Source organism: Equus przewalskii, chromosome 13 (assembly GCF_037783145.1).
Source record: "Equus przewalskii isolate Varuska chromosome 13, EquPr2, whole genome shotgun sequence".
Classification (NCBI taxonomy): Eukaryota; Metazoa; Chordata; class Mammalia; order Perissodactyla; family Equidae; genus Equus; species Equus przewalskii.
The window spans coordinates 43,325,285-43,340,973 of record NC_091843.1 but is presented as its reverse complement, the minus strand read 5'-3'; the positions used below and the strand labels follow the sequence as shown (position 1 = coordinate 43,340,973).

Here is a 15,689-nt window from a genome sequence, read left to right as displayed (position 1 = left end):
TACACACAAAAAGTTACATAATTATAACACCAACAGCAAGCCCATGAGGCAGTGTTCAAGATTTCTTTGCAGTTGTCTTTGTCCTTAGAATTTATCCTACTAAGAATACAGTCAGTGTGCTGTGTTCAAAAGTAACTTGAATGATTTTTTATGTATGTTTTTAATATTTATACATAGCTGATTTCATTTGGTTCTCTTTACATTCGACACTAGGCTCTACTTTTTATCCTTTTTATTTACTTTCAGTTTATTAACTCTGGTGTGTTTCCAGGCTTTCTCTATCCCTGTCGATAGTAGAAAGTGCTAGCTTTGCCTGGCAACATCTCTTTCTGCAGTTCTAAGGATGGTCCCAAGGTGCCATTTAGGATCTCTTGGGATCTTCTGATAAATAATTGCAGAGAAAGAAATATAAGAGGTTCATGGAAGGGAGAGGATTAGGCACGAGAGAGTTCCCTTTTCTCTTTAAAGAGTCAGGCACAGGAATAGCTGCAGTATGTAAGAGAAGTAATTGAGCAAAGGTCTTCAAGCAGTCAAGAGCAGCTTCCACACTAGAGGAAAGGCTGCGTCAGTAACAAAGGGGGTTCAGTATGTTGGGAATTTGAGGTGGTCTGAGTCAGCCAAATTCTCCAATATAGTTCATTCCAAGTATTCAAATCCTACTCTTTCCTGATCAATATCCTAACTTCCTCATAAGATACAGGCTATAAATTAAACTAATAAAATTTGGCCACCCTGAGGATCAATTTTTTTTCTGGCTTACAACTGTTTCAGTTCTTCAGCTGCAAGAGCTTATGTCTTGAAAATCTCTCTCATAGATTTTTATAGTAGAGTCACAGAAAGTCCTTGAGTTGCAATTGATAACAAGCTAATAATCTAGAAATCTTAGCTTGTCATTCTTTAAGGTGTTCAATAATGTTAGAAGCAATCACAACACCTCCACAGACCTTGAATTCTGCCTATCCTTCATACTTTCTATGGCAGTAGCACTTGGAAGCCCAAAGCCTTGCCTTCAATTGGCATATCAGTACAAGTGATTCATGAAATGATTTAATTAGCTATTTTGCTACTATTTACCACAGGCTGTAAAAATCCAATTCCTTAATGTTAGCTGGATTCCCCTTGCCTTCACCCCAAACGAGGCCAAATAACTATCTCAGCTCTCCACCACCCCACTCCACCTTTCCCTGAGGATCTATTGCCTACCACCATTCCTGGTAAAAATTTCTCCAGCAGTTAATTTCTTGAAACAATATTTAATGTAAAGCTCACAGAATAACGGGGAAAATAGGTAAGAATAAAAAGAAGCTATGCAGACAATACCACAGTCAAAAACAGAACTGGAGAGCTAGTCTGTTGAGGCACTGCTACTGCTGGCACTGAACACAGAAACTAGTTTGCACCGTTTTCATCCCTGGTATTCAGTACTGGACCCAAGGGTTGGCAACACAGGTACTGTTGTGCCTGTCAACTGGATGCTACTGCCACTGACACCAGAAAGAAGTCTCCACTGCCCTTGTTTCTTTGTGTCATTAGTTTCAAATTCAAAATCCCAGATAAGTGCATCTGATTGGCAGAGCCTAAGTCAAGGGCCTACATCCCAGCTGGCAGAGAAGCCAGAGTACTAGATGTCTGTTCATTTTCACTTCTCTTTTGGAAGGCAAGGAATCTCTCAAATAGGAAGGAGGCTCAAATGCTGGACATCAATAATTGTAAGTGTCCATTATACACATAATTCTCTGAGAAAATGCCACAGGATGTAATAGATGTAAACAAAGTTGTTCATTTTTTAGCAATACTATATTTAATACGTACAGCACAGTGCCTGTCTCATAGCAGGCACTAAATAAATAGCAATTGCTATTAATACTATCATAAAACTATCATAATTACTATCATAACCATGGTCATAATTATTACAAAATGTCAACCAACAGGGATTGATGAATAAGGATTAAATGAAATAAAAGTCTCAGGTACACTGTAGAGACTAATGACAAAGAGGCCTAGCTGGCCCCTCCTAATGCCATGACACTATGTAAGACCCCCTAGAAACTAGGTATAACACCAGCAATGGAAGGGGGAAACTTTAAATTGACTAATATTAAGAATCTTCCACCATGATGGATCAGAGACTCAAAACAGAAAATAAGTTGTTACAGAAAATCAAAAAGAGGTGTATTTCTTGCATACTTGAGTTATAGGTGGATATTTGTACCCGCTATACCTTTTTTCAGGTACACTGTACTGGTCAAGCAAAGTACCTGTATTGACCGCTTCAGGAAAGCCTCAGAGGACCTGCCACACCCACTATCCCTTTCTATATGAGTCTATGAGTTCTTTACCCACTGGCTACCCTGGATACCAGATTGCCTCACCACAGTGAAAGCTGATCAGCCATTAATAGGCTATTCTGCAGCCTACGAGGTCATCTGACCCCAGGTTTGCACCTTAGGAGTCGTCTTCTCTTAGGAAGTATGAACTCAAGTCACACAGAGATACAGAAGCAATTAGTCTTAATGGCAGGAGGAGAGAAAGTAGCTAAGTCAACATAATGTTGGTGGGGTAGATTGTTTAATGGCTATATCTTCCTCCCATCCTAGTATGCACGTCCCTTTGCAAGGTGACTTTTCTGGTTCTCCCATGCATAAGTGAACTCTGTTTCTCCAAATCCTTAAATCAAGCTGGACTTTTAACTTGATTCTACCAACAGGATATAGTGGAAGTGACGTTATTTGAGCTCTGAAGCCTAGGCCTCAAGGGGATTTGCAGCTTCTGTTTTGCCCTCTTGAAATTCTGCCCTGAGAACATTATGCTGTGAAGCATCTTGGGGTGAAAGACAACATGGAAAGCGGCCAAGCCATCCCAGTTGTCTCAGCTGAATCCATTCCATCCACCCTACATGAGGGAGCCCAGGTGAGATAAGCAAAACTGCCCAACCAACACACAAAATGATGAGAAATAATAAATTCTAATTATTTTAAATAATTGTTTATTACCATGTGACTGCCACGTAAGCTGATCTAGCCTACAGAAGAATAAGGGGCCAGCCATACAGGAGAATCAAAAGACCCCAGGTGACTGCCAGTACCAACTGTGAGACATCTGAGTGCAATCATCTTGGCCCTTCCAACCTTCAACAGAACACAGCAACACGACTAAGCTCAGGCAAAAGCAGCAGCAGAACCAGCCAGTCGGTCCCTGGAACCTTGACCAATAATAAATCCCTGACTCCTCTCTTTGTCTTACCCCCATATTTTACACATTGGCAAATCCTGCCAACTTTACCTTCAGAATACATGATGAATCTGATCACTTCTCCTCAGCTCCATCACTATCATACTGGTCCAAGATACCACCACCTCTTGCATGGATTATAAAATGGTCTCCTAATAGGTCTTTTTGGAGTGACTAAAATATTCTATACTTGATTGTGGTGATGGATACATGACTATATACATTTGTCAAAACTCATCAAGCTGTACACTTTTTAAATTCTGTATTTAAATTTTAACTCAATAATCTTGACTTTTAAAAAACTAATATGAAGCTGTCCAAGCTTTCAGGTCATTTTCAAACAAAGTACAATGAATCCATGTCAAACCAACTGCACTTTTTCTAAGAAAAGTGCAAAATAATCTTCAGTATGAAACAAAAAGAAAGTTCACAGACACAACCAGCAACCAGCAAGACAACTTAGTGGTTGTCTACCTGATTTATTAGCACTGGTTTGACAAAATCAGTGGGAAAGACAATATGCCCAAAGAAAACAGACACAACCCTCTTATACATAATACAAATGCTTCTCTCATTTTATATTCTTTATAAGTGACACAAATTCCTCCAAAACTCCTCCCCAGACCTTCCCACATTTAAAAAAAAAGTCATAAAAGTGTAAGGAGGGGCTGGCCCCGTGGCCGAGTGGTTAGGTTCACGAGCTCCGCTGCAGGCTGCCCAGTGTTTCGTCGGTTCAAATCCTGGGCACGGACATGGCACTGTTCATCGAACCACGCTGAGGCGGCGTCCCACATGCCACAACTAGAAGGACCCACAACTAAGAATATACAACTATGCACCGGGGGGCTTTGGGGAGAAAAAGGAAAAAAATAAAATCTTTAAAAAAAAAGAAGTGCAAGGAGAAAAAGAATAATTTTTAAAAACCCTCTTGACATGGGAACGGCTTTTAAAATATGAAATAAAAAATTAATACATTAACTATACAAATATTTTAAATGCCATAAACAAAGTAAAAAAAATGACAATTGGGAAAAAATTATTTCTAAGACATAAACAGCCAATTTCCCTAGTCCCCTCCAAAAATATTTAAAAATCAGTAACAAAATAAAAAATTTAGAAGAATAACAATTTTTAATTGAATGTGTCAAATCCTACTAAAATGATCTTTTTAGAGATTAAAAACGGAAGGACCCCTTGGGGATGTAATATACAGCACGGTAACACAGTAATACTTTTGCATATTTGAAAGTTGCTAAGAGAGTAAATCTTTTTTTGTTTTGTTTTGTTTTCAGTGAGGAAGAATGGCCCTGAGCTAACATCTGGGCCGATCTTCCTCTATTTTGTTATGTGGGATGCCACTACAGCATGGCTTGATGAGCAGAGTGCAGGTCCACACCTGGGATCCAAACCCACAAACCCCAGGCTGCCAAAGCAAAGTGTGCGAAATTAACCTTTATGCCACCAGGCTGGCCTCTCAGAGAGCAAATCTTAAAAGGCCTTATGACAAAAAAATTTTTCTAACTATGTATGGTGATGGATGTTAACTAGACTTGTGGTGATCATTTTGCAATATGTACAAATATCGAATCATTATGTTGTATACCTGAAACTAACACAATGTTATATGTCAATTATACCTCAATTAAATAAAATTTATATTAACCCCCCACCACCACCACCAAATAGAAGGAACCCATAAGCACAAAGAGAATGAGAGGAGACAAAAGCAGACAAGAAGTATCAAATAAATTTTGGAAGCTGGAAAATGCTTACACGAAGGAAAGCCAAGAGGCAAAACTAGTTGCCCTTCACAAACCTAGAAAGGCTAGGGTACATGGCAAGACTAAAAACAGTTTGGTTGTCAGTCTATAGAAGAACAAAGACTCTGACCTTCCCTCCCCAACTCCACATGGCCAGACTCATTCACAACTTAATTTTATTTTGCTAATGTGCACATACACATTCAAAACAGTGAGTTTTCAATTTGGAAAGTTAATTCTAAGTAATGTTTTCAAGTCTTCATAATAAATATTCAGACAAAGTTTACATCACAAGGAAATACCAATGTATGGCTTCACAGGGTAAACAGTGATTCTGTGACAAACCTACTTTCATCCCTTCCAAACTACCCCAACAGTCCCGGGGAAACATGTCGGCTGGACAAAAGGCATTGTTTCTATACCCAAAACTGTCATTTTCTGGATCAATCATATCACATACTCTTTTATGCTAGAAAATGAGAGAATTAGATTAGAAAATCTTCTCCTGCACTAATATTTTACCCTAAAAGGATATTTCAAAGCTAAAGCTAAATTTATGAAATCTTACAATTTGTCTTCAAAGACCAGTCCCACCATTATAACAACGTAGATATGTTGAGTCCTCCTTCAGGAGAAAAAACAAGAAACCCCCCAAATTATGAACTCTATCTTTATCCATTCCAACAAATATATTTATTAAAATAATAAATCACATACAGAATTCAGAGAGACTGTAAACCATGCAACAGCATCTTTTATTGTGTATGGGTTTTTTAAATTATTTCTCAATCTCTCCACACACAGGCAAAAATAAGGATACCGTTTAACATATTGGAACTTGCAAATTTGATCAGTGACTAGACAAGGGAAAATTATCCCTAAAACATGCTTAACCAGGAGGCCAATTCATCTGCCGACCTCCAAGAACATGGAGATGAACATGATAGACAGACTGTCCCCCATCTGAACCTTCATTCACCACCATTCGGTAACCTTTCTTCAGGCCCAGATCAGCAGCACATTTCTTGCCAACAATCATTAAATGTCCAAGAAGCTAGAAGAGAAAAAAACATTTCTTAAGAACAGGCAATTTACAACTTCTTGCAAACCACCAAGTTGAAATACTAAATTAAAAAACTGCCAAGTTGAAACATACTCCTTTGGGCAATTATCTGGAAACCCTTTTAATCCTAATACAACATAATTTACAATTAAAAACTCATTAAGATTAGGTATTTATTCCTTAATTTCAATAAACAAATTAGAGATATATATCTACTGCTCAATTAAAACAATTTTAAAATCATACTCCAAGAGATTTAAATTTTCTTAATAAAGCAAAATATCTTGCTTTCTTGTTAGAAAAGAGGATATCAATTAGGATAGGTTTGGTTACACTGTGGTAAAAACCATCCCAAAATCTGGTTTACAACAAAAATACATTTCTTGTGCTTACTACACATTCATCATAAGTTGACCAGGCTCTATATTCTAAATCTTTTTCACTTTGAAACCCAGGCTGATGGAGCAGTTTCTATATGATCACAGTGGCAGAGGGAAGAGAGAACACGCTAAAACAGTTGCTAGCTCTTGAAGTTCCTACTCAAAAGACATATACCACTTCTGTTTGCATTCCTTGGCCAAATCAAGTCATACGACCAGGCCTGACATCAATGAGGCATGAAGTATAATGCACCCCTAATGAAGAATAGTATTTATGAACAATTATACAATCTACTACAAAGAGCATTAGGAAAAACTTTAATTGAGGTCTATACCTCCTGGCAAAACCAAATACTTATTCTTCTTTCCTTTAACAGCATTAATAGAAGAAGAGTCATTGAACCCTCTTTTGTATGACATACTATTTCTTTGTTGAGGATAATGAGTCTCACCAACTAATCCTTGCTTGGAACACTTTTTGCTTAAGAATTTGTGGTGATGGATGTTAACTAGACTTATTGTGGTGATGATTTTGTAATATATACATGTATCAAATCACTATGTTGTACAGCTAAAACTAATATGTTATATATCAATTATGTCCAATTTAAAAAATCCAACTATTTATATATTGCATTGAAGCATTAAGGATTTTCTGGTTTTCCTCAGTAGTGAATGCCCTTAGCAAAATGAAAATGTGACATCACTTTAAGGTCAAAATTTAGTCTCCCAATTTAAAAAGAAAGAAAATAAATTATGTTAGTAAATTTACTTACACTTTCATCATCATCTTCTGCTACAGAAATCTGGGATATATGTTTCTTGGGTATCACCAGAAAATGTGTTGGCGCTTGAGGGGAAATGTCATGGAAAGCAAGGCACTAGGGAAAAGGGGGAAAAAAAAATCAAAGTTTTAGTACTACATCATCTTGTGGGCTTACCATTCTTTTGTACTAACCCTATGAGAGACACTGCAGTAGATGCTAGGAAATCAGAAGTGCACACAATACATGCGATCCCCTGATCCCTTTCATAAAATTTACAGTCTAATGGGAAGACTGACTTTAAACAAATAAAGGTATAATTAACCAAAGATCCTATGTTAGAAAAGAAAAAGGTGAAAGAAATGATTATCACAGAAAAACATGATTTAGATTGCATGGTCAGGAAAAACCCACTCTAAGGGAGTAGCATTTACACTGAGATCCAAAGGATAAGTAGAAATAAGGCATGCTAATCCTTGTCTACCTTTCCAGTCTGATCTCATGCAACTCTTCACGCTCAAGTCACACTGTCCGTCCTCTCTCTCCACCCTCAGGGCTTTTTCAATTGCTGTTCCCTCTACCACAAAGATCGTCTCCCCTCCAACTTTTGTCTAACTTAACTGCTATTCATTCCTCAGCTCTCAGCACAGGTATCATTTCCAGAGGAAATCTCTGATTCCCCTGGCCACCGTTCCTGGGTCAGGAGCCCCGGCTGCACCATTTCCTGGGTTTTTCTTTTACTGCAGTGATTGGTTTTGTAATCATGCAATTTGTCTGATATTTGACTAATTCCTTTTTCTTCCCACTTTACTCAACTATTTAAGAAATATACCTACTCTCCTTTGTAGAAATGAAGAGGCTAAGTAGCATTTAGACAAATTACATGAATGTTTTTGTGTCTCTCGCTCTCTCCTGGGGGTGGAGGCTGCTTAACAGACGCTGGTGTCAAGATGGCGGTGTGTGCGGCCTCTGAACTCACCTCCTCCCGGGGACACAGCAAAGTGACAACCACTCTCGGAACAAGGACCCCTGAGGGAAGCTGCTTAATAGAACCTCTCTCTGCTTATCTAGGAGTGATTCTATTCGGTTCCCCATGCAAAACGCTGTATCATTCAGATGATTTATGCTGTTACACTATCACACTTAAGTTGTTCAAAAGTCAGTATTTCAACAATCATTTACAAAAAGCAACTGAAAGTATTTAAAGAGAAATGCACATTTTCTAAAACAGAACAATTTCCCTAACTAGTGATAAAGATATTTAAATAAAATTCACTTCAAGGAATCTATAATCAAATCTTAGATAACGTTTTGAATCGAAGAACGCTACTAGTAGCGCTAAATGTTTCTCTTTTATTCCATATTTCTTAACGTTAATTTAACAAGTTTACAAAACTTTTTCTAATTCAACCAACCTCCTGCCCAGCTTTGCTTGAGATCCACACACGTATATACAACTGCCCGCTAAAGGCTTTACACTAAGTCACTTCAACTCGGCCTTTCTAGAACAGACTCGCACCTACAATAATATCAACAAAAATTACATTCTTAGTCATAAAATGGCTTCCTGTCAAATATAAATAGAATCACTTTTCCTCGGAGAGGCCCACTTCTGCCTCGAGAGTATGCAGCCCGAGAGCGGGGGCGGGGGTGGGGGGAGGTTGGGGAGGACGTGGTCTGGGGGAAGATGCGGGGCGAGGTGTGAACCCGGCGGGCCAGCGCGTCTGCGCGCCCCCCGCAGCCCGTGCGCCCCGACCCCCAGCCCCGCGCCGCGCGGAGAGGCGCCGGGCCAGGCCGGCCGTGCGCGGGAGATCGCGGAGATTGGGCCCGAGTCAAGGCGCGATCGGGTTTCTCCCTGTCAGGCAGAGCGCTGGCGAGATTGTGGGATTCCTGACACAGGCGAGGTCCGAGGCAGCGGGGAAGCCGGCGGGCGCCCACGCCGAGAGCCCGGCGCGCCCCCCACGCGGGTCAAACCCCGCAGTGCGGGCCCCGCGTGTGCCCGGTGGCCTGGCCCGCGCCCGGGGCTGATAACGCGTAACCGGAGCGCCGGCACGCGCCGGCAGGCCGCCTCGGAGCGGCCGCGGCCCTGCCCGCTGGCTGGGGGCCCGCGGCAGAGGCCGCGTGGGGCGGTCCGGTCAGTTCCCTTCCCCGCAGCGCCGCCCTGCCCTTCCATGCCCTCGTGGGAGACCCCCGTGTCCACGGGCGGCCGCCGTGCCTCAGCCCACGGGCGCCTGGTGCCTACCTGGTCATCCTCAAAAATGATTTTGGCTGGGATTTCCTTGCGAATGATCTTCCCGAAGATCGTGTCCCCACCAGGCCGAGCGGCCTGAGCCTTGGCGATCTCATCTGCCATCTCGGCCTCCCTCCCGCGCGGCCGCACGGGGAGAAGCTCGAGAGGAGGGAGGAGCCGCGGGAGCAGGCGGAGGGCGGCAGCGCAGGCTTGGGACCCCGGCTCTCGCCGCGCTGGTCCAGCGCGTGCGCACTGACGTGGCGCGGTGCGGCGGGCGTGCCAGGGCCCTGGGCAAAGGGCCAGGCAAAACGTGGTGGAATAAAGGTTCCTGAGCCTGGGCCCCGGAAGGCCGTACGGAGGTGGTTTTTCTTTCTACCTTTCTTGTGTCTCAGGGAGTGGAGTTAGTGGTATAAGACCTTCTTCACTTGCCTTATGGACGCTTGTAGGAAAATTGGATACTGTAACTGAAAAGATTTGATAATCCAAGCAGTGCTGGCCATGTTTGCTGACTGAAACACCGTAACGCTTCATTTTTCAGCCACATAAGGTCTTGGCCCACCAAATAAGCGCTCCTTGCATCCATTTTTTTCTCCCTCTAGCAGTGGTTCTCACCCTTGACTGCACGTTAAAATCACTTGGGGAGCTTTAAAAAAATCCCTTTGAACCTGGCCACATGCCAGATCAATTAAATCAGACTCTGAGAGTGAGACCCAGGGATCAGTAGTTTGTAAATCAGCCTAGACGTATCTACAAAGAATTTTTCCTAGCAGTAATCAACATAATGTAGGATGCCTCAAAGGCACAAAACCTCCCTTAACCTCACATATCCTTCCATGTCTTTGCTCCTTTTTAAGAGAATTTTCTATCTATTGTGTCCACTTTCTCATGTTTCTTTTTTCAAACCATTTTCCTCTTGTCAAGGTCACTAAGGACCTCCACTTAAAAAATCCTCTAGGCAGTTCCAGTTCTCATCATTCTAGACCTCTTGGCATCATTTGCCACTGTTGACTGTTGCCTCTTTTCAGCAGTGGTCTTCACTCTCCTACTTCCCTGGATGCTATTTCTCCTTCCTAGTGAGCCTCCTGCTCCAGACCTCTCAATGGGTTCCGTTCCTGGCCCTCTTCTCTAGGTAACAGTTATTCTCCAAATGTCTTTATTAAAAAAAATTAATTATATCTCCCAGACTCCCCTATGTGATCATACTTCACCAATTTGCCGTGATGAAATTATTGATAGTGGTCCTCTTTAATCTCAAAAGTGTCCCATTTGGTACTTCTGCTATCAAAGATTTTACTGGGACAATTGGTGAAATCTAAGTAATGCCTTTAGAGTAGATAATAGTTTTGAAAATCATGTTAACTTCCTCACATACCACAGCAAAATTATCAAAATTAGTTGATCCTGGGTGGGGCCCTATAATTTAGGTTTCTATAGCGGTTGCTGCTAGCCCTGGAACCATACTTTGAGAACCACTCATGTAAAAGAATGTCTTTTGTAGGAAAAAAAAAAACTCACCAAAGTATTTAGGAGTATGGAGGTATCATGTCTGCAACTCATTCTCAAACAGTGAAAAGATACAAAAAAATACGTCCACATATAGATAAGTAAAGTGATAGAAAAGATTAAAGCAATTGTAGTAAAATGTTAACATTTGGGGAATCTGAGTGAAAGGCATATGCAAACTCTATTATTCTTGCAACTTTTCTGTAAGATTGAAATTGTCAAAATAAAAATTCAAAAAGAAAAAATATGTATTGGCTTGGATAATAAATAATACAGTCACCTTTCAGTAAGTCTGATGCTTTATCATGCACAGAGCAATGACTCTCCAGTATTTATCTCCTGACCTACGTCTCACCTTAATTCCAGATTGATCTATGGTACATATCACTGCCTACTCACCATCTCCATTTGGATGTCTACCAGGTACTTCAAATTTATTTTTACTCCCTCCACAACAAACAAAAAACCTCCTCCTGCAGCATCCTAATTCTACTATAATACCATTGACCCAATTGCTCAAGCCAAAAGCCTTGAAATCATCCTTAACTCTTCTCTGTGTACTTTCAACACATATCATGAATCTAATCACTTCTCACATCCTTTAATCCAAGTCACTGTCATATCTTGCCTGGAGTACTTCAAGAGCCTCACAGTTGGCCTCTCTGCTTCCACTATAGTCAGTTTGCCATACAGCACCCGAAATGATTTTTATAAAATATAAATAATGATGTTACTCTCCTGCTGGTAAGGCATTTCATCACAGAATTTAATCCAAAATCCTTACCTTGGTTTTAGGGCTCTTATGTGATCAGGCCCATGGATGCTGCTTCTACTTCATCTCCTTTCATTTCAACCTTCTTGACAAGCTTCACCCAAGCTGGGAGTGGTAGACAGAAGATGCCCACATCCTAATCCCTGGAACCCGTGAATATGTTACTTTACATAGTGAAGAGGATTTGCAGATGTGATTAAGGATGTTGAGGCAGAGAGAGTCCTGGATTATCCGGGAAGGCCCATTATAATCACAGGGGCCCTTATAATTGAAAGCAGACAGGGGCATGAGAGTCAGAAAAGGAGATATGATGATGGAAGTAGGAGTGAGAGGCAAAGATTCAAGATGCTCTACTCTTGGCTTTGATGATGGTAGGGCCCACAAGCAGATGACATTCTCGATCTCAGAAGTCTAAACTGAGTTTCACTGGGCCAAAATCATGGTGTCAGCAGGGCTGCATTCCTTCCAGAGGCTCTAGGGGGAAACGGTTCCCTTGCCTTCTCCAGCTTCTAGAGGCTACCTGCATTCCTTGGCTTGTGGTCCATTCCTCCATCTTCAAAGCCAACCGCAGAGCATCTTCAAACCTCTCCCTGACTCTGCTTCCCTCTTCTACGTACAAGGATCCTTGTGATTACATTGGGCCCACTAGACAATCCAGGATAACCTTCCCATCTCAAAATCCTTAGTTTAATCACATCTACAAAGTCCTTTTTGTCAAATAAGGTAACATATTCCGAAGTTCCTAGGTTTAAACAGGAACATCTTTTGGAGGCTATCACTCTGCTTACCACAAAACTCCATGAACTTACACGATGAACATGCTGGAATTTCCTGTTCATTTCTGAGTTCCACACTTTGAGATGCCAATAAATCAGGACATATTTCCAGAATAATCACCCATTTGTGGAACAGCCAAAGGAACCGTACAGATTTATCTAAGAGAAGAGAAGCTTCAGGACTAAACTGATTTTGACACTATGAGAACTGTATTTTCAACGCTGGCAAGTGAGGGGTTTTGACTAACTGAATACAGGACCCTACTTAGCTAGAAATTATTACAATAAATTACAAATTTTCAGGAAACTGGGATATGATTCTAAACTGGAAACGAAAATAAGCATCCTTTACTCTTTCATTAGCAATCAGAAGGCACTACAATGCAATGTCACAAGATAATCTAATTTACTGTTTCCTGGATACAAGTACCTAGTATATTTAGTTTAACTGTTTATGTTAAACACTCTTCTGCAAATCTAATACATTTTAATTTAAAAAACAAAGTCAACTATTATCTTGCTAATCTCATGATGACTTGCAATATTCTTTAAAATGACATAAATCACAGACAATGAAAAAGGTCTTGGAGATTCATTGACTTTCATTCCTAATAAAAAGTCAATTTTTTTTTCACCTAAAAGTTAACCTGAAAGGCTGTGCGGGTAGGGAAGACAAACAATGACTATGTAATGGGAACAAGCTTGAGATTTTTCGTTAATACTTGCAAGGTCGTAAGTTAAAATGTACTTAAATAAATGGTTTATGATTGTCTATGATCGTGATGCTGCTAACAAACTATCCATTTCCCACCTCTTGACCAGCAAAGCCAAGGAGTAGGATAAGTTGAGTAGGCAAGATGTGGAGGGTAAGAGTAGGCTTTTTGGTTAGGCATAGGGATTTGTATCCCAGACCTCCATTTACTAGACGTGTAGTCTCAAGAAAGTAACTCAACCTCACCTTCCGGGGGAATTAAATGAGAGAATGTATGAATAGCACTTTTCGGAGTCAGTGTTCCAGTCAGCGTCCGCTGTGGTTGTTAGGCTTGGCTCATATTTATGCAGTTTTGCAAGGAGAGTCGCAACTTGGAAACGTTAAAATAAGGGTTCTTTAATAGACAACCTCAACACCAAACAGAAGGTAACGACATATACCCGCCGAAGCCATCCATTAAATATCAATCACTATCCGCCACCACAGCTTGCGTCAGAAAACACCGGAAGTGACTCTGCCCCTAACTAACATGGCGTCCAGGAGATTTCCGTTCTCCTCTCCGGTAATTGGGCGCGGCGGCTTCTCGCGGGTTTACTAGATGGCTCCGTCTTAGCAAACTCCTCTCCAGTGTCCCTCCTCGAAAGGCGGGGCTACGAAGGATACCTGCTTGGTGATTGGTTGTGGCGCGTTACGATCATGGCTCTAGGGAGTTAGACGGTCCAAGCCAGGTGGTGATTGGTTGCCGAGAGGCGGGGCAGCTTGACCGCCGGAGAGGTAGACGCAGTGGCGAGGAGAGCGATGGGTCAGGCGGCCAAGGTGACAGGGCCCACGGACGGGTTGGTTCCGATGTGGGTGGGGAGGGTAAGGGTGTGGCCTTAGCAAGGTTGTCTAAAGTCTTTGTAGCTGAGGTTCAGGACCATCCACGAAGGATGTAGCCGTTCCCCCTGAGGAGCCCGGCGACCAACCCCGAAGGGCGGTCGATGGTTTGTGCAGGTGCGGAGGAGGGAGGGAGGCACCAGTGGCTCCTACTTCTTAGTCAACCAGTGTACCGAGCGTTTATCCAAGATGTAAGCCCGCCACTTGAGTTCTGCCCCCGTTTCATCTCCCCACGGAGTATTTGTCTGAGGGACCCATTTCACATCCTTGGGATGTGTACGAGACGCCTAAGGCAGTCCTGCGCTGCAACCCTCCCATGAGGGGAAAGGTTTAGTCCAATAACCCGAAGGTACACAGAAGTCTAGGAACCAAGGAAATCGAGTCGCGGCAAAATCACTTGCCAAAAGTAACATTTAGCGGCACAGAGCAGAGGACCGTGAGACCTGATGCTCCAAAAGAGCTGGGAAGTGATGGCCCCACCCCCGTCACATCCCTGCGGACCTGTTCTCAGATTCATTTCTCGTCAAACTGATGCACGTTCCTGGCTGGCGCACAGTTCTCAGGGACCAGTTGTCCCTAACCTTAGATATCATCAGCATGGCCGGTTAGGACTTGTTCCTGTGGTTGGCTGAAACAGAGACATGGGAAGGGGAAAATGGCCTGCTACAGTATAGTGAGGAAAATCAATGCTTATGGTTGGTCGATAATAGGGAGCCACCAAGCGGTACCTCATGTACACCAGGCAGTACTAACTGAACTTGGTGTTCTCAGTATATTTTAATGTATGTCACACCACCAGTAGAAACAGAAATGTAAAGGGTTGTTCATTCAAAAAATTTATTGAGTGTCCATAATAGCTATTAGTAATACCTATCAGGCAGCATTTAGTCTGTACTGTCTAGGCATAATGGATGCAATGATAAATAGAACACCTTTGCCTTCATACTTAAGGCTGGCAAGTGGGGAGATTTTAAACAATTACTTAATTACAATTATAGTAAGTGCTTCGGATGGAAAATGCAGTGTATTTTGTGAGCATAGGACTGGGATTTGACCTATCTGGAGGGATACAAAAAAAAATCTCTCATAGAAGTGTAAATTGAGACCTGAATGATTAGAAATTAGCAAGGAGAAGAGAGAAAAGTAGTTCAGAAAGAGGGAGTAGCGTATGGAACATCCTTAAAGTGAGAAGTTGCTGGGAAAACTTGAATACAAATGAAATTAAATAGAATTCATTTCAAAAACACTTTGGCAAGGCCTACCATGTGTGGTATGTGTGGAGGGGGTGGCGACCAAGAAGCCTTTGAGGAAGTATGGGACAACAGCGAGTTAGCATTTAGTGAACATACAGTGTAGAAAGTGCCTAGTGCTGTGGGTGTACTCAGGAGGAGCATATAACCCAGACTTAGAAGAGATAGGTAAGTAATGACTATCTAAAGTGAAACTTGGTACAGAAATTATACCATGTACCCTTGAAATTAGCCCATTGTTCAAGAAAGTTGAGACAAAAGGCTAAGTAACTTGTCCAAGCTTACAAGAAGTGGCAATGTCAGGTTCAAACTGATCTGACTGTAAAGAATCCGCTTCCTATATATACTGCCTCAGTTTGTCCAATTAAT

The 15,689-nt window shown here is 41.8% G+C and overlaps 2 protein-coding genes across 6 annotated transcripts in view; one reads left to right on the top strand and one right to left on the bottom strand.

The window, feature by feature from the left end:
- Positions 1-5,664: 5,664 nt before the first annotated feature.
- HINT1 (histidine triad nucleotide binding protein 1) lies at positions 5,665-13,710 on the bottom strand. 3 transcript variants are annotated; one of them, XM_070571250.1, is made up of 4 exons: positions 13,635-13,710; positions 9,444-9,895; positions 7,214-7,318; positions 5,665-6,048 (listed from the first exon to the last, which is right to left on the bottom strand). In XM_070571250.1, exons 2-4 carry the CDS (start codon positions 9,552-9,554, stop codon positions 5,884-5,886), a joined length of 381 nt encoding a protein of 126 aa, XP_070427351.1. In that variant the 5' UTR covers positions 9,555-9,895; positions 13,635-13,710; the 3' UTR covers positions 5,665-5,883. The 3 variants fall into 3 exon arrangements, with proteins under 3 accessions (XP_070427351.1, XP_070427350.1, XP_008534835.2); XM_070571249.1 differs by having other exon boundaries at positions 13,441-13,688; XM_008536613.2 differs by lacking the exon at positions 13,635-13,710 and having other exon boundaries at positions 9,444-10,539.
- Positions 13,303-15,689, top strand: part of LYRM7 (LYR motif containing 7) — a 30,429-nt gene continuing 28,042 nt past the window's right edge. For 2 of the 3 annotated variants that reach the window (XR_011525624.1, XM_070571252.1), the window contains exon 1: positions 13,744-14,010. Coding sequence is in view for 2 of the 3 variants with exons in the window: in XM_070571252.1 (XP_070427353.1) it covers positions 13,993-14,010 (18 nt within the window). In the remaining variant the exon portion in view is untranslated. Of the gene's footprint in view, positions 14,011-15,689 lie in introns of all 3 variants that reach the window. The other variant, XM_070571251.1, reaches the window with a different exon arrangement.

What these genes read in the sequence shown, in the direction of transcription:
- HINT1 (XM_070571250.1), bottom strand. Translation starts at nt 9,554, where the DNA reads ATGGCAGATGAGATCGCCAAGGCTCAGGCCGCTCGGCCTGGTGGGGAC. An exon ending in TCATTTTTGAGGATGACCAG is followed by an intron (nt 7,319 to 9,443) that starts GTAGGCACCAGG and finishes CCTTTTCCCTAG; the next exon opens with TGCCTTGCTTTCCATGACAT. An exon ending in CAGAAGATGATGATGAAAGT is followed by an intron (nt 6,049 to 7,213) that starts GTAAGTAAATTT and finishes TTTCTCTTCTAG; the next exon opens with CTTCTTGGACATTTAATGAT.